Source organism: Balaenoptera acutorostrata, chromosome 2 (assembly GCF_949987535.1).
Source record: "Balaenoptera acutorostrata chromosome 2, mBalAcu1.1, whole genome shotgun sequence".
In the NCBI taxonomy this organism is placed as follows: Eukaryota; Metazoa; Chordata; class Mammalia; order Artiodactyla; family Balaenopteridae; genus Balaenoptera; species Balaenoptera acutorostrata.
The window spans coordinates 160,731,300-160,757,217 of record NC_080065.1 but is presented as its reverse complement, the minus strand read 5'-3'; the positions used below and the strand labels follow the sequence as shown (position 1 = coordinate 160,757,217).

The 25,918-nt window shown below is 49.7% G+C and overlaps 1 protein-coding gene across 7 annotated transcripts in view; it reads right to left on the bottom strand.

Annotated features, from left to right (window-relative positions):
• Positions 1-275: 275 nt before the first annotated feature.
• Positions 276-25,918, bottom strand: part of CPLX2 (complexin 2) — an 80,068-nt gene continuing 54,425 nt past the window's right edge. For 3 of the 7 annotated variants that reach the window (XM_028168553.2, XM_028168552.2, XM_028168555.2), the window contains 3 exons: positions 1,668-1,786; positions 1,354-1,529; positions 276-594 (listed from right to left, as the gene is read on the bottom strand). In XM_028168553.2, coding sequence (XP_028024354.1) covers positions 397-594; positions 1,354-1,529; positions 1,668-1,698 — 405 coding nt within the window. In that variant the 5' untranslated portion in view covers positions 1,699-1,786 and the 3' untranslated portion in view covers positions 276-396. Of the gene's footprint in view, positions 595-1,353; positions 1,530-1,667; positions 1,787-3,173; positions 3,236-3,288; positions 3,355-8,255; positions 8,508-8,660; positions 8,889-25,918 lie in introns of those variants that run through there. The other 4 variants (XM_028168554.2, XM_007190330.3, XM_028168556.2 and 1 more) reach the window with 4 other exon arrangements.

The window sequence follows — 25,918 nt, the reverse complement described above, 5'->3', positions numbered from 1 at the left end:
CTGGAATGTGTCATTACTTTGGCTGGCTGGGGACAGTGGTCCTCCTGGCAGTGGGGCACATGAAGGAATGTATGGGGATTACCACACCAGCCCAGACCTTAGGCTTCTGGAGGGGGCCCCCAGTGCTTCCTGCACTGGGTTCAATACCCCCTGCTGGAGAAAAGCTGTCTTCTTCTTTTCAAGCAACTTGGGAGTGAGGTGGAGGCTGGATACCCTGGGATGAAGGGAGTGTGAAGAGTGCTGAGGGGGAGGAGCCCCTGGCCAGGGAAGGGGGACAGAGGCCAACTGAGGTTTTCCCCTTCAGAACTGAGACTTAAATGAATAAAAAGAAAAGAAAGAACCAAAAAAAAAAAAAAAATAGTAACAAGTGGAGTGGGGATGCGGTGGGAGGGCCGGTTACTTCTTGAACATGTCCTGCAGTGGCCCGGGCAGGTATTTGAGCACCGTGTCCAGGATGCTCTCCTCCTCCTCCTCCTCCTCGTCCCCGCAGCCTGCCGGGATGGCCTTCTTGGGCCGGGTCAGGCTCCCTTCGCAGGGCTGCTCCAGGGCTGCCTTCTCCTCAGCCTCCTTCTCTTCCTTCTTCTTCAGCCCATACTGGGGAGGGGAAGGGTGAAGAGGAGCATGAACAGGGCAAGGAGAGAGCTGGATCTCAAGGTCATGCACATGTGGCTGGGGCAGCTCATGGGAACTCCCTGTGAGCCCATGGGTCCTCTCATCTATAAAATGGGGATAAGGGCACCTTCCTTGTGGGATTGTGCTTGTCTTCAGTTGGTATTCAATAAAAGAGAGATGGTGCATGGGGTTTCCTTTAAAATTAATACCTGCCCACATAATTTCTTTGCTCTTTTGAAATCCTCCAAGATCTGAAAACTGAATGTTCTCTCACATGCGTTGGGCCAAATTTTGGTGACAAAACTTGACTTGAACTGATGGAAGGCTACTTATAGCCTTGATTTATTGCAGTTCGAGCAGACAAGTATTGAACCGTTTGGCATAGGGTGGCAGCTGCAAACTCACTGGGAGTGACACATAACAGTGCTCAGGACACTATAGTACTTTCCAAAAATCCCCAAATTCTGGGTTCCAAACTTGTTTGGTCTCCAGGATTTCGGGTACAAAGTTGTGGACCTGTAGCAGCAAACATTAGGGAGCACTTACTATATCCACTAACTTTTTTAATCCCCATAACGGTCCTTGAAGGAGGTGTTCCTTGACATGCATTATTCTGATGAAAAGAGTGAGACTCAGAGAGAACTAGGTCTAAGGTGAGAGCTGGGATTCAAGGGAGCCCAAGGTTTTGGGAGACCCTTTTAACCCCCTACATTCCAGGATGGGGAAGAGGGTGGTGCTGACCTTGTCTCGTATCTGCTGCCGGACCTTCTCACGCTCGGCCTCCATGCGTGCGTGCTTGGCCTTGCGCTCCTCTTCTTGCTGCCGAAGTGCCTCCTGCCGCTCCTCCTCCTTCTTCTGTGCGTCAGGGTCCTTCTCCTCCTCTCCGCCCAGCATCTTCCCCATGTCCTTGGTGGCCCCTGTGGGGGATGGGTTGGGGAGGAAGAGGACAGAGTCATGGAGGCAAGGCTGGGGATGTGGGGGCCTGGTGTGCTGAGGCCCCTCCCACCTGGGTCTGGACTGGGTAGTGGGCATAGGGTGCAGGGCTAGGGCCTCACCTCCAAGGGCCTGCTTCATGACGAAGTCCATGCCTACAACTCTGTTTAGTGTGCCCTAGCCAGCAGCCAAATTTGCATGCAGCGCTTCAGGCAGGCCTGGCTTGGGGAGATGTGGCAACCTGCAAAAAGAAGAGTTTTGGGTTAGATGGGAGAAGCTTCTGCACAGGCAGGGCAGTGGAGTTGGACAAACGAGCGGTCATCCTGGTTCAGGCATCAGGTACCATCAGCCAGAGGCCAAGACCCAGTGCCTGGTACCACACGGAAAGGGATGGAAAAGGGCTGTTTCCTGAGCACTTGCTATGTGCCAGGCACATATGTGCTGCCAAATGACTTCTGATCCCTATTTTAAAACCTTCATCTTGACCATGTTGCTTTAATTTGATCAAAGCCAGGAATGTTGGAAAAAGCCCGGAATTTGGATAGAGGCAGAGCTGGGTTCTAATGCCACCCTAACTCCTTATTTGCCATGTGACTTCCACGCAAGTTATCCAATCTCCTTGAGCCCCAGTTTCCTCCTCTATAAGATAGAGATGACCGTGCCTCCTTTCTCAGGGATACTGTGGAGACTGGAGAGAATTCCAGCCTGGGTCACTGCATCAAGCCCTAGAAGGAGTGAGCTGCACTCGGGGCCCCAGCAAATAAGAGGTAGGTGAAAAAATGAGAACAGCCAGCTTACATGAACATATCCAGACTTCTGAAATTAGACAAATGGAGAAATAAGTTATTTTTATTGCATAATACATGTAAGTTTTATGTTTTATAGCTTAATATTGATTTTTATTTTGAATTACACAGAGGGGATTGGAGACACAATAATCTTCTTGGGGCTAAGGGCCTTTAAAGTACCAAGCACTGAGCCTCATAACCACTCAGCTTATGTTTGTCCTCCTTTCCCTCTCCCTAAATCACCAACTTTCAGTTTTTATTATATTTTTATTGTTATTTTTTTGCCTCAGAAGATTTTCTCCAAATAAAATCTTAATGGGAATCTCAATATGAAAAATACATAAAAATGGAAATATTCCAATGGTAGTGGGAGGGGAAGGGTAGTGGGCCTGGAGCCTCCCTCTATACTTGGCCTCCTTCTTACCCCATTCTTCTCGCATCCCTGAGAATTTGAACCCAGATGCTCTAACTCTCAGAGACTTCCTTTTTATGTTAACCAATCAGTTTCACTGGTGCTTTCATAGGCAAAGCCACCGCAAATCCTTTTTCAGGTATGGAGGGAGATATCCATGGGGATGGGGATATAACAGCCAAAGTGTCATGTACCTTGATGGTCAACTTGGGCCAGGCCTACTCCCCCAGGCCTTTCATTCTACATAGACTTGGGGTCTTTTTGATTTGCTAGGAGGATAAAGGGGTCCTGGGAAATGGTGGTAGAGGAGTCAGGCTGGATATTGTAACCAAGTTGGGTTCAAGGTCACTGGCTGTTCATTGATGATGGATTTTCCTCATTTCTTTCAAAATGAGAAAACATATCGGCAGACTGAGATCTTTTCATACCATGGGGCCTGACAGTTTGAGGACTTCCATGTGATCAGATCACCTGATAGGTTGTTTTGAGGAAAGTCATGATGAAGTAGAAAACCATCCACAGGGACCGTGGTATCAGACACACCTGGTTTGAAATCTTGGCCCCAATCCTCACTGGCTTTGGCTCCCTGGGAAAGCTTCAGTTTGTTCCCTGCAAAATGAGGGAGTATTAAGTCTACCCTGTACTGATGTTTGAAGGGGAAGAGAAGATACTGGTCGGGTGCCTGGTGTGTAGCAGGTGCTAGTTAATGTCAGCCATTGCTGACTGCATGTTTATGAGGACATGCCAGAAAGGAACAGGATTTCCAAGAAATGCAGAAGAACCCACCCTGATCTAGAATTCTGAGTTTGAAGGTGGCTCAGCTCAGTCAATCAAGATATTTTCATTTGACTAAAAACATTGTAAAGAGACAGCATTTCTAAGAACAGGAAAAGAATAATAACCGAATGATTTCAGGAACTCTTGGGTTCCTCCTCTGTGTTTACGTTTAGCTCAAGGAATTGCCAGGTGGTGGTGGAGGACGCAGGACTCTAATTTGAGATGTTTCAAATTGGTCCACAGGGCACCTAACTTGCTGCTCCGGCAAGTGTCTCTCCTGAACCAGATGATCTTCTGGGCCCGTTTCCCAGCTCTTCTGCTGAAGCAGTTCTGCAGCATTTGAACTGCTAGCCACCCCACTGTATCCTCCAACCTCTCTCCTTTCTTGCTTCTGTGACTCAGTTCTTTCCTCTCCCTCCTCTCCTACTGCTCCTTCTCCCCTCCCTTCCTTTGCTGCTCCTTTTCTTCCTCTTGCCTCTTCAGAAGTGTGTTCTCCAGGACTCTGACCTCAGTCCTTATCTCCTTTTCATCTCTAATCTTTCCCTGGGAGAACTCACCCTTTCCAGGGGCTTTATGACCGCTAACACTGATGACAGCTAGATGTCTTATCTGAGCACCAGACCCCTATATTCATTCATCCAATAAGTATTAGTTGAGCACCTACCATGTGTCAGGCAGTGTGTTAGGCACTGGGGATATAACAGTGAACATGACAAAGTCCTGTGCTCGTGCAGATTACATTCTGGGAGTGTGTGTACTGTGAGTGTGTGTGTGAAACAGGCAATAAATAAGTCAAGAAATACACTTGCCTCCCTCTTGCCTGCCTCCCCCTGGATGTCCCACGGCACCACTCAAACTCAACATGCCACCTCTCTGTCACCAAACCATCTCCTTCTCCAGACTCCTCTGCTTCCTGTATTCATTCAGAAAACTTTGATTACCAACCCCAAGCCCCCGCATGCAAAGTAATCTACTCAAGGGCTGAGTCTTCTCCATGTTTACATCCTGTCACTCCAGGTGCTTCTTACTCCCAGCCTGCTGGGATTACTTAGCCAAACTTCTTGGGTCCACCCCAAGGTCCTGCTGCTGGCTCCCAGCATGGCCCTTTTAGATGTTAAGCAATTTCTTCACCCTATGGAGAGATTCCCCTAACCAATTTCTTAAGGCCCCACCTACTCCTACCCCATCCCTCTCAGCAGGTGATTTCCTTCTCACTTTATGTAGTGTGGTGCAGCGGAAGGCTCATGAGCTCTGGTGTCAGACACATCTGGCTCACATCCTGAATCTGCTGCTTTTTAGCTGTGTGATAGTGAGTAATTGACTTAACCTCTCTGAGTCTCGTTCTTCTTTATAGAGTGAGGATTATAATACCATTTTGAAGGCTTAGAAATAATCTATGAAAGGTATTTTGCATATGATGCGGGCTCAGTAAATGGTGGTTGTTATCATTATCAAAACAATGAACTCCCCTCCTAACTCCCAAGGAAGAGGTCTCCCTCCTTCCCCCTGAAGCCAATCCATCTGCCTGAGCACCAGATTTTCCCTCTTTACACCTTCTCCTTGATCCATTTTTTACTCCCTCTTCCTCACACCTTCAATCTCTTCTCCGTACATCTCTTTTATCCCCTTCCTTCTCCAGCTCCTGCTCTGAACCCTACCTTTCTCTTAATCTCTGCCCTCTAGCTTCACGATCAAGTAGTTTCCACTTGGTGTCATCACTTCCTCACCTCCCAGTCAAACCCTCTGGCTCTGTGAGATCGGAGAGCTGCAGCCCCTGCACTGCTGCTGAAGCTGCCATAGGCAGGGTGGCCAGAGTCCTCCTAATCACCAGGCCCAGGAATGTTTTCACAGCCCTCCTTCTCCTCCTTCTCCATCCCTCTGCAGTATCAGATGCTGATGAAGACCCCTTACCTCCCTCTCACCCACCCTGCTTTTCTTCAGCCTTCTTCTTGAATTTCCTGAATTCCATGACACATCACCCTTGTGGTCATCAGCTTACTTCTCAGATGGTCTTCCTTCTGTCTTTTGCTGACTCCCCCTCCCACTGCCCCTCCCTCTCCCACTGTCTACCTGGGAAACCTCACCTACCCTTATTGGTTTATGCGCTTCTTCAGTCACAGATCTCTCACTCTCTCTCTCCCCGAACCTGCACGTTTAACTCTTTGCTGGATATTCTTAAATTCATTCTATCCAAAGATCAATCTCATCCTTGCCTCCCCTCCCCACCAACGATCTTTTCCTTCAGCATTCCTTCTTCCAATTGCCTCAATGGAAAACTCCACAGTCAGGGAATTCTTCATTCATTCATTCATTCATTCACTCACACTACAAATATTCTTTGGGCATCTACTCTCTGCCAGGCATTGTTCTGAGTGCTGGGGCTGTGGCAGGGAACGAGGGAGTCATAGCATTTGTTCTCACAGCATTCAGTCAGCTGGGGAGGTAGAGAGGCTGGGCAAAAACCACACAAGGAATTGGCAAGTTATAACTGGGACGGGGTGCTGCGGAAGAAGTCCAGAGATTATAGCCCCACAGTGTTTCCTGCATCCACACATCCCCTCTCCTATGGCTGCTAAAGCCTTGGTTCAGGGCCTCGACGTTCTGAATTTTTGCATAACCTCTAACTCTGTCCCTCCCCTACCTTACCTCTATCCTCCACAAGGCTGTCCGATTAATCTTCCTAAAGGGCAGATCTGCTCATGCAAACACATCCTGCAGTGGCTCCCCATGGCCTGGTGAAACCAACTAGAGTCCTTGTGCTGACCTTCAAGCCCTGCCCAGTCTAGCATCTGCCTGCCTCACCATTCACTTCCCATCCCTTGTATGTGGCTCTGTATCAGCTATACCTCCACACATATTCTTTCCAAAAACTCCCGGGCATCTGTTCATGCTATTTCTACATCCTTGGAACCTCTTAACCTCCTCTCTGCCAGTTCAGTTCCTGGCCCCACTACTTACTAAGTGACCTTGAGCAAATGACTTAATCTTTTCTCATCTGCAAGATGGAGACAATAACGTCTATACCCAATGCATGTTGTAAGCATTAAATGAAATAATGCAGATGTGATCAGCCCAGCATTTGGCACATAGTAGGTGCTCAGTACATATTCGCTGTCACCGTCATCACCATCATCATCATCAGCAGCAGCAGCAGCAGCATTAATTTTCAAAGGTCCACTTCATACATCACTCCTCCCATGAAATCTCTCCTCGGTGAGATGTGATGGAGTCTTCCTCTTCTGAGACCCATGGCACTTTCTAGGGCAGCCCTGCCTGCCTCCAGCTCATGCACTCTGTCCAGCTATGTGTCTTTCCCTTCCCAGTCACTCTGAACTCTTCCCAGGACAGGGCTTGTATCTTGTGCTGTTCTCCTGTCCCAGCATCTACAACATCTCTTAGTTCATGGTAGAGCCTCAGGACATATTTGCTGGATTGAATTTAATGTGTGTCAGCGAGTATGTGAGAGTGTACTTGTTCAAGGTATGCTCCTGCGTGTCTAACTCTGAACTTAGGCATCGTTGTGATTCTGCGTGAGCGTGTGTGCAGGCGTGTGTGTAGATATTTTGCCATATGCCTGTAGGAGTGCTGAGGTCCAGCAGGTTGCCTGCAGTTGAGGATTTTGGCCAGACCGCCAGGAGGCACTCCTCCGCGGGTCTGCGGGAAGACTTGGTCTATCCCTGCGCGGGAAGGGCGGTGGTGGTGGTGGTGGTGGTGGTAGTGGGGACTCTAGGCTGGGGGAGGGGACACAAGGAGGGGTGGGGGAGGGACGCTGCTGCAGCACCAGGTTTCCTTGCCTTCAGCGTGCCCGGGATGCGCCTTCAGCTTCCCCTCTCAGACTCCCTCCTAACCCATCCTACGCCGAAGGCAGCTGAGGCACCTCCTCAGGCTCGGCCATCAGAGCCCCGGGAGGTTTTCAGGACTGGACCCCGCCATCTGACAAGCAGACTCGGGCACCTGCAGGGTTTGTCCTTGTGGCTGTTTATCTGTTGTCTTTTTTTTAAATAGCTCATGTCCAGGCCATATTCACTGCAAGTCAGTTCAACACTCATTTGCCTTTTGAGGGGGACCCTACGCTAATGGCGGTGCAGTGACAGGGGATGTCCCTCTACTCCCCACCACCCCCCATGCCTCTAGAAGGGAGAAGCACTGGGGGAGGGAAAGGAGCAGTGGAGGATGGGAGTGGGTAAGGAACTGGCTCCTGCAGAAAAGCGGAAGCGGCGGGGGCTTCGTATTCTCCCGGCAGAAGAGGGGGACAGGAATCCTGGCGTCCCTCTATCGGTCCCCCACTGAGATCAACGTAGCCGGCAGTTCTGCCTCGAGCTCACGGTTGGCCACTGAGAGCACCCCTCCCCCCCAACACTTAGAGCTCCAACCTCAAGACCTGGCCTGGTCTCAAACTTTGCTGAGGGAGGGGGCAGAGTGGGGCCGGCGAGGGCGTAGAACTGACCCTTCCTAATGACCCCAGGCAGCTGACAGGTGCAGCCCAAACCTCGGCTCCTCCTCCTCCCATGACAAATAGAGTCCTCTTGGGCCCCCACCCCCAGTCAACGTTTAGGTTCTCCTCCCCTGCACCTTCGGTTTGTCCGCCCCACTCCCGCCGCCCTCTGACTCACTCCGGTACCCGAACTGTACCCCTCAGGGGCGGCTCCGTCTCCCTCGGCGAAGAGGGCCCTGGCGGGCTCCAGGTTAACCACAACCTGAAGTAGCTTAGATCGACGTCCCCCCATCCCTACCCCAAGAGCTCGAAGTTGTTCTCTAGGTTCAGACTTGAGTCTCCCGCCGCCCTCGGGGCGGTCCTGGCTCCCCGGGAGCCGGGCAGTCGGGCTTCTGCCCGAGGGTCTCCAGCTCGGGGGCCCAGCCCTCCTTCCCAGTTGGCTTCCGCTTCACTCCCTTGCCTCCGCCTGCTCGCTTCCCCCTTGCGGGGAGCTGTCCTTTCAGCACCACGGCGAGCGCGCCCTGCAGAGTCCCTGCTGCCGCGGCGCAGCCTCCCTTTCTCGCGCCCGGGCAGTCTCGGGGAGCTGTGCCCCCGAAAACCATACCCTGCAGCTTCCCGGGCTGCGCTGCGGCCTGGAGGCGAGAGCGCAGACCCTGTTGCCCACAGCCCGGCTCCGCCCTCCCGGCCCGTGGCCAGCACCGACCTGGAGGTCCTCGCAACCGTCTGAGCCACTGCAGGGCTCCGGCCGAACTCAACGAGGCGGTTCCTTCTGCTATTCCAGCTCCCGCTGCCGCCTCGTGCAACTCCGCCCGGTGAGCTGGGGCCGCGGCTATTGCCTCGGGCGGCTGCCGGAGGCGCCCTCCAATCGCGCCCGTCAGCCAGACCCTGACGTGCTACCTCTCCCCTTCCAGATGGGAAATTCAAATCTCTCTCTCTCTCTCTCTCTCTGTCTGTCTCTCCCTCCCTCCCCCTTCACTCCCCCCTCTCCTCTTCCTCCTCCTTTCTCCCCCTCTCTCTCCTCCCTCCCCCTCCCTCCCTTTCAAAGTCTCTCCCTCCCTCCCTATTTCCCTCTCTCCCTCTTCCGCCTCCCCCCTCTGTTTCCCTTTCCCTTTCTCCCTCCTTTCCCCTCTCTTAAAAAAAAAAAAAAACTCCACTCCCTTTCCTCCTCCACCTTTTCTTGTATCTTCTCCTCCAGACACCCCCAGCAATCCCCCCTGCAGCTGCATATCCTGGCCACAGCTCTTAGGACCGCAAGCTTGCTGCTTCGATGTTCCGAGGGGCAGTGCGGGTCAGGGGATGGAGGGAGGGTTTTTTTTGTTGTTGTTTTGTTTTTTAAAGCAGAAATACAAGATCGCCCGCCCAGGAAAGCCCACCTTGATTCCTCCAGGCGGAACTGGTCACACTCTCCTCAGAGCTCCTGCCACCCCCAGGCACACCCCTGTTTCAGGGTCCCCTGTTCCTCTGTTTGCATGCCTCTTACTTGTGAGCTCCTACAGAATGACAGGACCACCATCAGATCATCTTTGCAGCCCCTCAGTATCCTGTCCTTCCACATGAGCACTCAGAAAACATTGATGCATCATGTGGATAAGGCCTCCATAAGGGGTAAGGAGCATTCCACGTGGACCCAGAGGGAGAAAACTGCTGCAAAATTGCTGTGGACCTTGGGCAAGTCACTTGCTAGGCCCTTCTAGATCTGATAGCCTGTGAAGAATAAGGAATTCTTTGGCAAAACTTATTCTAGAAGGCCATTTTTTCTCTCCTTTGCCCTGGGAAGAAAGGGGACCACCAAGGGGCAGGGCAACATCTGCCGCTCACCCCAGCCTTTCCTCCTCTCCTCACACTCATTTTTCATTTTATGACTCTCTCCTAATGAGCCTCTCCATTCTGATTGCCATCTTTTTGGCTCTAAAATGCTTCCTTTAATCCAGCCCAATGTGTAGGAAAATGGCTTCAGAGAGGAGGAGCCTTGCACCAGGCCTTTGAAAGATTCGCAGGAGTTTATGCATCAATCAGGGTTATGTCAGAGTGGAGATGACTCCTGCTTCTGTAAGGCGATGGCTTCCTTCCAAGAAGGGAGCGGCCAGAGCTGCAGAAGGACAGGATCTGGGAAAGGAAGGAGGCATGATTTTATTCCAACAAGGGGGGACTATTCCTTCACACATTTTCACAGCAGAGGTCTCAAAATGGGGGACTCCCCACAAATCAGAAGCCATTGGTGGACCCACCTTCCTCATGGAGAGAGTCACCTTCTGAAGCTCACCTCTGTTTTCCCCTTACAGGCTGTGGGGCTCTGTGTAGGGGGGGTCCCTTCCTTTATGGCTGAGTTTTCCATTCTGTGTTGTGTTGGCCTGTCAGCTCATTTTTAATTTTTCTTCCCTTTCCAGAGGCAGACACTAATGGAAGGGGCAGAGGGGAGGCTGTTTGATTAGAGTGACTTAGAATTGCCACTAATGCCTGAGGGGAGTTCTGGGACGGGAGATCTGACATCCCATCATTTCAAGAGTCCTCCTCTTTCCTCCTCCCTCCTCTTCCCTGTTCTCCTAGAACAGAAGCTCAGTGAGTGGGACCTGGCTGGCAGCACTCTAGTTACAATTGGGGTTTTTCCACAATGGGCATTGCCTTTGACATGGATGTTGACTAAGCTGGGTTAAAAATCCAACTTAGCCTTCAGAAAAATACTAAGCTCAGTTCTGGACACAGCACTTTAAGATGGACTTTAGTAGGCTCAAGTATGGTTAGAAAAGAAGGAAGTGGTTTGGTGGTGGGTGTCTGGAAATCAGGTTCAATGAGGGATGGTTGAAGGATTTAAGGATGTTTTCCCTGGAGGAGAGAATGCTGAAGGGGGATTAGCCCTTGAAGGACTGACAAGTCTTGCTCAATTTGTAATTCCAGCACTTAGTATGGTGCCTGGCAAAGCAGGAGCTGAAGAATGCTTGTTGAATGAATAAATGACCATTGCAAGGAAAGAAAAGTACTACTGTTTTTACTAGTGTTGAAGACGGAATTGGGGCCATGGAGGAAAGGTAAAGGAAGGCAGACAGAAGCTCTAAGAGGATGAACTTTCTACCAGCTGGAGCTGTCCAACCATAGTATGGACTGCCTCATGTGAGGTGCTGAGTTCCCTACCCCTGGAAGATGGCACTTGGGTGGTAAGCGACAGCTAAAGCACCCTTTGAGCCCCAGTTTCTATGAGCCTATTAAGAACTGCATGAGCTGACATGAGTCATGTCTAGCTGCAGAAAATCTTACTGGTGAATAAAAGGACAGCTCAGTCATGTTTTGGTGGCTTTATCCTTTGAACAATTAGGGTATGACATGAGCCACTGATGCTTCCTGTCAAAAAAAAGGTGGTGAAAAGATGAATACTTGTTCCTCTTCAGTGTTACCAGCCTGGACATGGTTCCCAAATACTGTTTTATAACTGCAGAAATGTTGCTAAATATTATAAACATTTCTTACTGATTATAATATTACTAATCATACAACTATCAGGCCCCCATTATGTCTCAGGTGCTCACTTTGGTGCTTTGCATAAATTACATTCTTTCCTTTAGTTCACATAAACCCCTATTTTCAAGATGGGGAAGGCAAGGCCCAGGGAGATACAGTGAGTCTTTGGCAGATCCAAGATTCCAGCCCATGCCTGCATGACACTGAGCTCTGGGGTTCTTCCACCAGGCTGGGCTGCTTCTCTTCTGACACATCCCACAGCCTATGGAAATGTAACTTTTGCTCTGCCGATATTTTTTTTTTACATTGACATTTATCATCTTCCCTGTTCTCCAGTTTCTCACTTAAAAAAAAAACCTGCCATGAATTCACACTCGGATTGGGGTCTTCATGTCATGTGGGTTGTCAGAATTTCCTTCGTCTCCTGCATCTCTAATCCAGCCTGCTGCAAGTCCCCACCCTCCACGCTGAGCCTTGGTCCTTGCAGACCCTGCTTTGTAGACAGCTTCTAAGAGTCACCCGGTAAAATATGAATGTGGCTCTGCTTAAGGTGTCTTACCCTGGCTGGTGCTGAATTTCCACTTTTATTGATGAACCCTGTGGGCTGGGGCAGGGGGCCAGATTTGAACAGATTTTTAAAATGATACGTACATGCCTTGAATGTTCACTAAGAAGCCAATCAAGAGAGCTAATGTCAGTAGTTTGTGTGAGGATTGAGCAAGAGTGTGTGAGGAATGACAACTGTCACAGACTATAAATGTGATCAGTGAGCATGGCTCTTGTCCAAAGGTCAGCCCATTTCTTCCCCGCAGCTGCCTCCGTCCAAAGGGCACGTTGGCTGCCATGTGGGAGATGAGGAAGAGCTTGCTGGCTGGCCCTGACCTCAACTAGGAGTTGAGCTGGTCAGTGCAGAGAGACTTCTGAATGCTCCAGATGCTGACTCCACATCCTGTCATTCTAGCTTGAGCCTGCAGGGGCAGAGTTGGTCTTGGTTTGTGGGGGTGGCCGTGTTCCAGAGGCAGAAACAGAACTATGGGGGTGGTGCGGAGGGAAGGGCTCTAGGCCACCTTGCTCATCTGATGAGCGCCTCCCCTCTTGTCACTAACAAGGCTATGGTGCTATCACTGTCAGCTTGTGAGGTCAGGGTCCCAGTCTGTCTCCTTCAACATGCAGTGACACAGTGTGAAGGCAAACCACTGGTGTGCAAAAGTGACTTTGTGTGTGTGCCCACCTCTGGGGGCCGTGCAGGTGGCAGCGGGCAGCATCCATGTGGAGGGATACAGGTTCTAGTAGGGCAGGTGTGGTTTTGTCACCATGTGACTCTCAGTGCGTGGTGGTGTATCCCTCCCGATATGAAGTGACTCTGGTGCGAGTGTGCTATTGGGTGTAGAGCTAAGTAGGTTGTTGTTACAGTGGAATACGGTAATGGCATTGCGTGATGGTTTGGGTGTAAGGCATGGGTACTATAGGCAGCTCTGCAGGTTGCGCATGGTACAACTACAGAGGGTGACATTTACTTAGACTGTGCCAGATGCAAAAGTTCGGGGCACATATCACCATTTCTGTGCAGTGGTGTATGTCCTAAGTGTTGCTGTCAATGAGAGAGGACACATAGTGTGTTAGCATCAATATGAAATGATGCCATCATTGGTGGTAAGGGTGCAGGTGTAAGTGTGTCACAATGGGCTGGCACATGTGTCACTGTCATTGTGTGGGGCAGAACGGGTTTGTATGTGCAGCCAGGAGTGTGTCATCACCACTGTGCAGACATACAGGCTAAATGTGTCACCAAGAGTTATTGATCCTTTCTTTTCCATTCTCCCCCCCACCCCCTCCAGAGAAACCCTTGGTAACCCAACCTGCCCCATCTGGGAAGCTGGAAAACTTTGGATTCTCCATTCTCCACTTTTGTTTTCAGAAAGAGGGTCTCAGGTTCCTCGTCTGAATCCTGACTCATTGGTGGTACATAGAGTGTGTATGGGAACCTCCTGAGGAAGCCCTCTCTATTCCAGACCCTGTCCCCAACTCAGAGCCCCTCCCCAGCCCAGCATCTGCCTACAAGCTCCTTAGAGGTCCTCTGCTACCCTTCATCCTATCCTTACCCTCCAAGATCCAAGCACTCATTAGCATGTCAAGGTAGTCCTCTTTCAGCCCACACACTACACCCTGGGATATCCCCACACGGTTAGCTCCCTCTCAGCCTGAGTTTTCCTGAAACCTTACATTTTCATGTCTGCCAAACCAGTCTGCAGTTCCCCTACCATCCGACACAGGCACGGGGAGGATGTTTTGCGGATAAATCCTTCCTCCCTTGCCACTGGTTCTTTTTCGAGCTCTCTGCTGTGATTTCTGCCTCCCCTCCTCCAACCTCAGCCCTTCCAACTCTCCAGGACATGGTTGGATCTTCCTGTCCATCCGGAATTCCTCCTGATGACCCCGGGTGCTCATGTCACCCCAGAGCCAGCCAATGCACCGCACCAAGCCTCTTCATTTGAGTCCTAGCACTGGACTTGCTCAGGCAAATCGGTGCAGCATCAACGTTTGCTCTGTGCCTTCAGGAAGTCCCCCTTCTAGACTGTCCCTCCAACCTCGTGACACTTGGTTTCTTTTCCCCTCCTCCATGTGAAACCCTTGCTCAGAAAGATAATCTTTACACCTTGGAATCTTGTCCTTAGGCATATGGAAACAGAATAAGAGTTCCAGAATGCTAGAATCATAAGCAAAAGACCATTTTAGAATCACATTTAGAATCACAGAATCTAGAATGACAGGCTCTCTAAACACTGTATGTCCAAGAGTGACCCCCTCCTACTCAGATCCACTGGGGTTGGGGGGACCTGTTAAAAAGATTGCAGACTCTTGGGGCTCATCCCACGTGGATGGACCAAAATCTTGGAGATGGGAGCCCAGAAATTTGCATTGGTTACCAAGACCCCAGCTGTTTTGGATACACCCACTAGTTGAAAAACCTTTGTCTTGGGTCAATAGAATCTGAGAATCATAGGACCCTGGTCTTGTAGGAAAAAATATTTAATCATGGAATCATATAATATTTTAGGACTAATAGAAGCTTAGATTCAACTATTTACACACATTCACTCACAACTTTAGAATCTTAAATCCTATGAATCTTAACGTCTAGAATTGTGGAGTTAGAAGTGAAACTGCCGTGTAATTTTGTTCCTGTTCTAGGAAGAACTTTTCTATTTTGGTCTCGCCACACCTTTTGGAATGGAAGGCTTTTTCCCCCGTCCCTTGCAGGGCTGCCTCCATGGTGTTGCCTACATTTGTGAAGATAAATGTTCTTTCCATCTCAGTGCAAAGGCAGCCAGCAGAACCCCTGCATTTACGGAGCAAGTGAGCTGGAAATGACTTCTACTTTCCATTTAGGACCAGCACACCCTGGCCCACAAAACAGATTTTGCTCTTTAATAAAATGAATCTGAGGGGACATTATTGCTGTTTTACTAAAGCAGGCATAGCTGAGGAACATGGACAACAAAGTTTAATAAGCTCATGGAGCTTCTGGTCAAGAAAATGAAAGACAGAAAGTGCCGAGAGGCAGCAGAACTCTGTCTTGGAGATTGACGGGCATGCACGTGAGGTGCGTGTGTGTGTGTGTGTTTGGGGAGGAGTTGGAGCGAAGGGAGGAGATGAAACATGCATAAAAAGTCGGCACTGAAAAGGTATATTTCTGGTCATCTAATCCAGTGTCTTCAACTTACAAATGAAGAAACAGAAGCCCAGAAATTGGAAGGGACTTTCTCAATGCCACACAGCAAGTTAATGAAACTCCTAATTCCTGGGTAAGTATTCTTTCCCAGTTGTAACTCAGCATTACATTCTTAAAACACATCCAGTATGCCAAGCACTGTTCTAGGGATGCTATAGATCTCAGCCCTTTCAGCTCATGACAACCCTATGTGGTAGGTCCCCTTTCACTCAAATCTTCATTTATCAAACACGTGTGGCGAGCCTATGACACACCAGGCACTGTCCTAGGCAGACAAAGATGTATAAGAACTTTTGGAGTTTCTCTTCCCCCTCTTTATTCCACAGTAAGAGAGGCGAATACTCCACAGAGAGATAACACATGGACCAATTCACATGCTCAAGATCCTTTCAGATCAGAGCCTCTGATTTGAAGCACTCAGGAGTGAGCGGGGAGAGATGCCCACCAACAGTCAATGATAATACAACACACTAAGTGCTATCCTAGTGAAGAGGCAGCTTTGAGGAGGAGAATCAAAAACACACAGCTTGTAAGCCAGATGGGATTGGAAGTCCAAAGCAGGGAAGGGACAGGGAAGTTGGCTCCGGGGCTGCCAGAGTCATCTCAGAGGCACTGTGGAGGAGATAGCAATGAGCTCTGGTCACATAGAGACATGGGTGAAATCTCAGCAGCTCGCTGCCCCTTCCAGAGAGTGTGGTTTTTCTCTGAGACTCAGTTTCCTCCTCAGTGAAATGGGTCAATGATCCCAACCTACCAGGGTGATTGTGAGACTCAGATAAAACAATGTTTAGGGAATCGCAGCACAATCTCAGCAAGTGTTAATCGTCTTTCCCTCCAACACCTGAGCAAGTCGGGGATTCTGGAGTTTGGGGCTGTGCAATCATTAGACAAAGCCTACTTTTATGATCTTCTTTGCCAGAGAACTCTGCCTCCTGAGTCCCCTGAGTTCGTTTAAGTTAGAGTGAGAAGGAAGAATATGAAGTTTAGAGGAAACTAGGGGTGGGCGATGTTTCTTCTACTTCTTTACCCCCTCTTTGGGCTTCCTTCCTTCCTCTCGACCACACAAGGGACTGGAGTATCATGTCCCCAAATGGGAATCGCCTGAAGGAAGTCCAGAGGGGGCTTAGAGTCCGGCCTGAGAACAAGAGGACTTTTTTCTACCCACAAATCTAAAAATGGCTGGTCTGTGCCACTCAACCTCCAGTTGTTTCTTTCTGGCAGAAAAAACAAAATAAAACAAAACCACCTTTTATTTGGCAAACAAACAAGGGGTTGGAGAGGTGTTGGGAAGAAGAAACCAGGGAAAAACTGAAAGGTTTGAAGAGGAAGGAATTTTCATCTACTGAGCCTCTCACTGTGGTAGGTGTTTCATATCTTTATCTGATTTAATCCCTACACCAACGCGTCCCTTACCCTAAATGTCATCATCTCTACTTTATATTCAGATAGCGATATTCACGCTCAGAGAGGTTAAGGGCCTTGTTCAGGGTAACACAGCTGAGAAGTGGCGGCATCAGCAGCATTGGAACTTGGTATGTCTCTACAGGTGGCCACATTTTTAGAGGGGGATTAGGTGGGTTGCTGGCAGCCAAGCCGGGATCTGCAGCTTTGGGGCGACTGGTCCCAGAGTGTAGGTGACCCTGCTAGGGCACTTATACGGGGACCTTGCCACAAGCTGGTCCTTAATGGGGCTGGGTGTTCCAAGTCTGAGGTGATCAAAAGTGATGGTGGCTGTAGGTCAGGGCCCTGGAACTCTGTCCTAAGGATGTAAATTAAAACATCCCCCTCTGTCACAGTCCTTTGCTCACTTCCGCTCAGTTCGCTTCAACCTGATTCTTAACACCAGCCATCTAACCATGGCTCCTGCTTCTGCTCTTGCCTTCAGATTGACTTTCTAACTGGCTTCCAAATCTGTAGGAGAATCATAGCTTTCTAAAACACGGGTCCAATTGCATCACTCTCCTCCTTGAAACACATGGTGGTCACAGCTTATTTTGCCACCCAGCACCCGCTCCCTCGTGTGGCATCAGCTTTGGGGAGCCAACCAGTGTATTTCATTTGGAGCCATGGATGGATCACGTGACCTGGGCTAAGCCAATCAGCACTTAGGTCTCCCTGGCTCTCCAGATCAGTTCAGGGGTAGTCACATGACCCAAATCAGACCAGTCAGGGCCAGAGAGACTCAATTCTGGGACTTCTGCTTGAGCTAAGGGACATGGACTCTCTTTTTAGCTTCACTGGGCTATGAATTGGGCTTCCCAGGAGCCACCTCAGAATGGGGAGAGCAAGTAGAGCCAAGAAAAGGAGAGGGAGAAACCCTAGCCTGGTGACATTGTTTCCGCCTTGGATCAAGCTGTGCTTACAGCTCTCCTAGGTCTTGTCATTTTTGTGAGCCAATAACCGCCCCTTCCATTTTGTTGTCCTTAAAGCTGCTTTAAGTGGCTTTAGTTTTTTTCTTTTCTCACAAGCAAAAGGATCTTAACTGACACAAACAGAAAGTGCAAATCCTTTAAATTGGCCCTTAAGGCCCTCCAGGACCAGAACCGCTCTCTCCAATTCCATTAATAGCCACCTATGCTCCATCACTCCAGTACATGCTGCCACCTGGTGTTTCTGCACCTTTGCCCATACTGGTTGCTCCCAGAGGAGCTTTGCCTGCTCTGTTTTACTTTGACCATCATGGTTCAGCTAAAGTATAAAGGAATCCCTTCTGGGAAGCAGGGCTGAGTCAGGGGTGTCCTATATGCTCCCACATGGGCCTCTCATTGTAGCACCATTGAAACGAAATTTTACACTTGACGTTGGCTTTGTTGTCTGACTTTCTCCCTAGATTTTGAACCCTTTGAGGAAGGGAACTCACTGAACATGAGGAATTCATTCACTCAGCAAATATGTTCTAAGCTTCTACTACAGGTCAGGGACTCCTCTAGGTCCTGGGGGTACAATGGAGAGAAAAAAAACCCTGCAAATTTCTGTCTTGTGTGATGGGGGAAGCAGATGCTGCTCCAGTAAACACACAGGGAGCTGGGTTGTTTCAGAAGGTGGTAGGGCTATGATATAATAAGACAAGGGGAAGCCTGATCCTGTCTCTGGGCTCAGAGCCTAGAGGACGGCTAGGCTCAAAGCAGGCCCTCAGGAAGTGGTCTTTTCATGAATGTATACGGAACATCCCGAGACGCCCTGGTGCCCCTCGGTCTTCCTTTACGATGACCACTCAGAACACTACCAGAACCTCTTTATCAGTGATTTATTCCCCATTTCCAGCCTACACCCCCTCTGGGGGGTGGGGATCACAGTTATATAAATGACATTTTTTGTATGTGTGACACTCACTTTCCCAATGAGAGTTAAACAAAGCAACATTCTCAGTGACTTCACGGTGCAGCTCCATCCGTGTCTTGGTCTAACGTCAGGAAGCGGTGTGCTCCTCTGCCTGACTTAGATCAAGGCTGTGCTTGGCCTTCATCTTTCCAGTCCTCACTCTGTCGTCTCCCTCCACAGGCCTGTCCCCAGCCCTTTGATCATCTCTGTGACTCTCCTCTGGGCTTTATCTGGCTCCATTAAGATGATGAAACTTCTTCCTGCTGTGTCACTCCTGTGCTCAGAAACCTTCAATGACTCACTATTGCCTACAGCAAGTCCAGACCCATGAGGGCCTCCCTTGGTCTGCCTTCTACCTCCTCTGCCAGCCTGTTTACCATGATTCTTCTCCTGCAGAGCACTCACTGTTCTGGTGCACTCCACGCCTCTGATGTTCATTTTGTTCCTCTATTAATTTATACATCCTTGGTTGTCTCCTCCTACTGAAGTCTAAGCTGCTTGAGGGCGAGGGCTGTGTCTTGCTCGTCCCTGAATCTCCAACATCAAACAGTGAACTTCCTCACTGTGAATGCTCAACGACTATTTCCAGAGGCAAAACTTGGGCATTGCATAGCCCTACAATCTGGGGGTTGAAAGGGTTGTGGGCCTTAAGGTCCCCATCTCATGTCGGGGAACTTGGAGACCTAGGCTCCTTGCTGGGCCACAGACCACAATTATAGTGCTGGCATCCTCCTTTAAATCTTGTACTTGCGTCCCCTTTTTTTTGCATTTCTTTGTCCATACACATAACCCCAAGATTTCCTTCCATGCTTTGGCCCCATCACTATGGTATTTTGTCATTGGGATGTTTTGGGTGTTATTTGCTGTGCTGACACACATTTTGGCCTGTTTAGTATCACTTCGGCATCTCTTTCTTCCCCGCTTTTAGGCTTTATGGTCTGGGTGGGGCTGACTCCACATCCCACTTCCATGGGTGAGCATTAGACCCACAGCTGGCCAATCAGATGACTATTAGCTCTGGACACTGTGATTGGCTCAGGGTTGGCACTTGACACAAGTTAAGCCAATGAGAGTCAGCCCTAGGACTTCAGCGGAAACCAATGAGAAATAGGCTTTCTATTTCTATGGGATTTGTAAGGCTGGCAGAAAGTTGGCCTGAGCAGCTGGACCTTTTTGTCACCACCCAGAGAGAGCCTGCCTGAGGGTGATGCCAAAACAGAGTAGAGCAGAGCCAAGAGAAGGGAAGGAGACAAATTCCTGATGACAGTGTTTGAGTGTCCAGATCCCAATGTGCCTTTAAGCATCATCTGCTCATGTACTTTTCCATTATGTGACCAGTAAATACCATCTTTCTACTTAAGTTGCTTTGAATGAGGTTTCTACCTTCGCCACCTGCAAGAGACCTGCTGGAATCTGTAACGTTGGAGCTGTATGTCCCCTCCTTCAGAAAACTTCTAATCAAGCAGGCTCTGACCCTGAAAGGACCCTCTGTTTAATATTCTCACATCCCAAGAAGGAGCTGATCATCCTGGTCCCAGTTTTCTGTCTCTATGACACCTTCTCACCTGTGCAACAAGGTCCCCACGGTAATGTTGACTTAAGTGAGAGAAGGAGCTCACACTGTGGGTCCCTGCTCAAAGCTTTGCCAAAGCTCAAACTTCATATCCACAGATCCTAGTTCATATATCCACATCCCCTCAAAAATGCACGTACTTTTGGCCAAGAGCTCTGCAATTTCACCCTTGAGTGGCATCAGCATTCTTGGGCGGGTGCCATCCCTTTCTGGTGATTTGTCTGCATCTCGTTTGTCAACTGGAGTCGGAACATTTGTCCGACAGAGCAGTGCCTTTGGCACCTCTACTTCCAAAAAGCAATTTGGGAGCAAGAATTTCCCTGAGGTTCTCCTTAGTCAAGGCTGAGGCCGAGGCTCTCTCAGATGTTCCAGATTTCTCCTTTTCATCTCTGAGCTCTCTCCCAGAACTGTGATCATTGAGCATCTTGCCGGTCTTTTATCTGACCTCTTTCCATTTGATGGATTTGAAAGACCTCTGATTCTTGTTCCCACAGTCCTTCTCAAGGTGACTTTTGGGGTGTCTTTGGACTGCATCATTTCAAGGCCTCACTGCCCTGGGTAAGCTTCCTGATTCTAAGTCATCAGTTTTTAAAGGGTTTCCAAAAGATGCCTTTTTCCTTGCAAAGTCTCTAGGACATCTCTCTTTAGCTTGTTGTTTTATTCTGTTTTGTTTCTGACTGTAATGGTCAGACCACACTGGGCTGTGGCTGGAAGAGGAAGATTCTATGCAAGGTTGATGAGGCTCATGGAGGGCTCTACCATCTTGATGATACCACCAACTCAATATGTGGCTTCCAGGGTCACTGTGGCAGGAAGGGAGAGCTGGAGTATCACAGAGGTCCCCACGGCCCCAGCTGGGAAGTGATCTTGTGGGCTAGCTCCTGGTTGCTCCTCCAGATCCATTCTTCCCCTCCCCACCCAGCTCTGGGCCCAGGAGGCTCATTGATATGGACCAATCTACAGGCTCCCTTTGCTCTTGGGCTTCTGGTTGGGTTTTATCAATGGGAGTTACTGGCAGGGATTAGAGGCGGGAGAAGAGCAAAATGAGAGTGTCCCTTGGCTGAAGGCCACTGCTGCTGTTAAGTGGTCCTTTCCACATATGTACCCTCTCCAGGCTTGGCAACTACTCCCTCCTTGCCCTTCAGGCTTAGAGGTGGTGATGGCTCCCCACCAAAGCTGGCCCCGGGGAGCTGCACTGTCCCTGTGGGACCTTCCTGTCCTGGCTGCACCTTCATGAAGCTCTCCTGAAATGGCCCACGTGAAGTGTTCCATGCTTCTGGCCAGTATCCTCACTGATATTGACACTTCTGCTCACCATTCGTTGGCCAAACCTAGTACCTTGGACTCACTGACTTCAAGGAACTGGGAAGTGTGCTGCTACTTGTGCTCGAGGAGAGAGGTAAGTAGGGTGTGGGTGTGCTCTGGCCACCTCCACCTCAGGCACGCAGCTCCCAGCCTTGGCATGGAGCATTCTGGGATCCTGGTAAGTGAGTTCCCACACCTCTTAGGGTGTACTGCCTTTCACATCGTCTCTCCCAGGGCATGGCAGCATGGAAGGAGCTGGGTTCTTATCCCGACTGTGGACTTTGGGCAAGTCAACCTCAGTCAACCTCCCTCTCGAAGCCTACACTTCCTCCTGGCAAAGTGGGGTATTGCCACTTTCCTTGAGGCTCACTGTAGGCCTGCAATAGTGCACGTATAGGCCCTGGCACGTGGAGGCATGCAGGAAATGGCAGCTAGAATTAGCCATCACATCCCTGCCTTGGAAAGGTCAGCATCCATGCACTCATTTAACGCTATTTCCTGAGCACCTGCTCAGGGCTGGGCGTGTCTCGGTGCTGGAATGGGGGGTGGACAAGACAGAAGAGGTCCCTGCCTCATGGAGTGTTTCTGGTGGGAGTGATCAGGCAATTAACAAGTAAAGGGAAAGACAGAATTCAGAGAGTGGTGAGTGTTCTGAAGAAACAACACAGGGAGATGTGAGAAAGAAAGATGGGGCAGGGGTGTCGGGGAAAGACTTCTGGGGATGACACTGGAGCTTGACCTGAATGTGGGAAGATCTAGGGCAATAGGTTTGGCCTGAAGGACCTCCCCTGAGCTGGGTGTGAGAGTGGCCTATTCCTGGGACAGAATGGAGCCCAGGTGGGAGGGAGTGTAGGGAGTGAGGGGCAGAGAGACAGGCGGTCCTGTGGGTCCTTGTCAGCTACACTGAGGGGTCTGGATGTTATCAAACTGGGACGGGCCATTCGCTGGGAGGTTTCAAGTAGCAGGTCAAATCCACAGAGAGTTTCTGGTTGAATTTTCCTGTCCCCAGCCCCAAGTGCTCTGATCTCATTAGCCCGGGCAATTTCTTTAACAAATTGCCATTTTTGGAGAACTGAGAGACTCCGTTGAGGATCTAAGCAGATTCCTCCCTCACTTCTAGGGAAACTGAGGCCCACAGTCCCTGGGGTCAGGCCCTAGTCCTTCTGGCCCCCCGCCGAGGGAGATCACAGCCACCGAAAACCCGCTGTGCTCCAGGCTTGGTGTGGGCCCTGCACGGGCGCTATTTCCTTTTCTGGCTCCATCTCCCAGAGAGGCTGGCATGATTCTCAGCTCTGTAGATGAGGAAACTGAGGACCCAGCATCTCCTGTTCCCTCCTCACCTCAGGACGTCTCCCTCTCTCCTGCAGCAACCCACACTGCATCCTGTAAATAACTGCATGTTCCCAACACCTCTCCTCCTTCTCCTTGGAAACCTGCTCTCTCTTTGGATTTGGGCTGCCGGTTGGTAGATTCCCGGCATGGTTCAGTGCTGAGCGTGGCAGGCGCTGCGACGTTGCATCTAAAGGCCTGGAGCGGGGCCCCTGGGTTCTTCCTTCACTAGCTGTGTGACCTTGGGCAGGTCACTTCACCTCTCTGAGCCTCAGTTTCCTCACCTGAAGCTTGGGGCAGGGGATGGTAACTAATGTCGTGATGGAGGTTAATTGAGGACCTGTAAACAAGGGTCCAGCTGAGTGTGGGACATGCTCAGGGTGCTTCGTGAAAGTGAGTTTCCTCTTTTCATCCTACTCTCATCAGTTTTTCCTCCTAGATGTTTCAGGGAGGGGATGGCAGGGTCCTTACACTGGGACACCTGCAGGATCAGGCAGGTGACAGACAGGGCATGCTGCTAAACCCCTTGGAAATGGGCTGGGAAGAAGCTGGCTTCCTGAGCAGACCTGCACAGACTGTAACCTGGGGGGAGGCTGGTCACTGGGAGGACATGGGTGGTCCAGGGGTCTCTGATACCTCCTCCTAAGAGCTCCCTCCAACTCAGGGCTGGCCGCAGACCCCACCAGATTGCAGGATCTACTCAGATTTCCTGCTGCCCCTAAGTTTCATATTTCCATCTAATTTCACCAAGTGGAAGGGAGAAGTTGAATGTGGCCTTTCACTGTCTTTTGGTGGATGTTCTGGAAGAGGTGAGAAGGGGCTTTACCTGTGGAGAGGTATAAATCAACATGACCCCTGAGGTTCAGAGCCTGTGGAATGATGGTAATAATAGGAGCTAACCTGACGGAGCTACGGTGTGCTAGCCGCCGTTCCACATGCTTTATACATACTACCTTGTTTACGCTGCACAACGACCTTATGAGGTATTACTGTTACGCCCATTTCACAGATGAGGAAAGAGGCAGAGAGAGGACACGAAACTCGTCAAGGTCATGCAGATGAAAGGTGCCATTCAGGATCTGCATCCCACCTATCTGGTCCTGGAGTCTGCACTCCCCTCTCTGCTCTTCTGGGACCAGGATGTCTGCCTGGGAGATGGGGCTCATTCTATGGCTGGTTCAGGCTGAGGAGACAGTGATTATTGAGCACTGTCAGTGTGTCACCGACTGCTGCAGCATGGCCACCCTGTATCTCTGTGTATTTGCTACAGTAGACATGGGCTACCTTAGCTTGTCCTGTAGCTTTGATTCCGTTCAGCATCTTAGTATTCCTTTGAGGATCCACCCTTCTCTTGTTCTCTGGCCATGTGGTTTGAATGGAGTCCTCCAGTCCTCTTTCCCTCAAGCTCTAGGGATTGGTACATAACCCAAGCATAGGATTTAGGGATGGATATGTGACTCAAGCTGGTCCAGGGACACTCAGTCCTGAAGCTTGTTTTGGAAATATTAGAAAAATTCTCCTCTGTTGGAGTTACTGAGCTGAGAAAATATAAGCCTGGAGCTTCAGGGTCACGGTGTGGAAAGAGCCTGCTTAACGGGGAAGCCAAGCCAGAGAGAAACAGAACTGATAGAGAGAGAGAGAGGAGAGAGAGAGAGAGCTCTCATGATATTGCATGACTCCTGGATCAAGCCCTTCCTGAAATCCAAAAACTGCCCTTGAATTGTTCAGTTACACGAACTAATACAGTCCTTTTTTGCCCTTGAACAACTTTAATTTTTCTATCATTTTCTATCTCTAAAATTGGATTGACTGGCATTGTGCTAACTACTCCAGGTATGTTATTACATTTAATCCAATGATGTAGTTGGCATGGTGCCCATTATGCAGATGAAGGAACTGAGGCTCAGAGAGATTTATTATATTGGCTTAGGTGTCACAGCTAGTACGTGGCAGAGCTGAGATTAGGCCCCAGGCATTTCGACTCTAAACTGCACCTTGATCACTTTGCCTTATGGTAGAAGGCTGATTTTACCCCCTAAATATCTCTTGTAATCTCTACTCTCCAGATCCTGCCCTCCCCACTTCTCCTCTGATCCTCTTTAATCCCCACTTCCTCTGGGAAAGAAGCCTTCCCCATCTACACCCTCAGACTAAGCTCTGTTTCCTGGTAGGAATTTTTATGGCACAAGGTACTTTTTCTTCTTAGCTCCACTGAACTTCAATAATGATTTATTCCAGGTTTATCTCTTCTACTGGGTGGGGGTCCCACGGAGGCAGAGATGACGTCTGTTTGGCCATTGCTGCAGCGCCGATGCCTGGCACAGTGCCTGGCCCGTGGTGGGCGCCTGGTAAATGTTTGCTGAATAAATGAATTGTGCAATTTTTTTCACTCCCACTGTGGCCGTGGATCATTGTGCACCTGTTTGACTTCAGTGATGTATCATTCTGACACTGCAAAATTCACTCGTGCTCTGCTCTATTATAGGGTACCTGTGATTTTGTATGCTTACTTATCTTTGTGTACATACTAGACAGTGAGTTCTTTGAAGACTGGGGCAGTGTCTCTGACCATCATCCCTCGAGTAGTAGTAATAATAATAACAACAACAATACAAGGAATAATACTAATAATGAGCACTTACTATCTACTAGGCACAGCTCTGAGGCTTTAACATGCATTGTCTCATTTAATCCTTACATCAACTGTATGTGTATACTATTATGACCCCACTATACTTAAGGACAAACTAAGGCTCGGAGAAGTTATATGGCCTCTTTTGCTTCTCTAGTTTGAGTTGAGGTTCTGTCTCATGCAATCAAAAGAGCACTTGCTCTCCTAGTGACTTTAATGGGGGAATGTGGGCTGGGTTGGAAAGCAGCAGGAGTAGCAGAAAGGCTGAAGTGGAGCTAAAAGGTCGACCCAGCAGATGGAGGCCTGGCTGTACCCTCTTGAAAGGAAAAGCATCTTCATTGTGAAGGTCAAGGGAGGGATGAGCAGTGAGGTGAGAGGGGGACTCTGAGGGCAGGGAAGTGAGAGTGGGGGGAAAGCTCAGGTGTGCCGTAGTAAGGGCACCAGGCTAAGCTGGAGAAGCTGGATTCCTCCCCTGGCCCCAGCACTTCCTGGCTGTGTGACCTGGGGCAAGGCACTGCACCTCTCTGAGCCCACATTGCAGGGCTGATGCCAGCCTTGACGTAACACCTGGAAATTGCCTAGCCAGTGCCTAACACAGAATAACAGGCACCATGT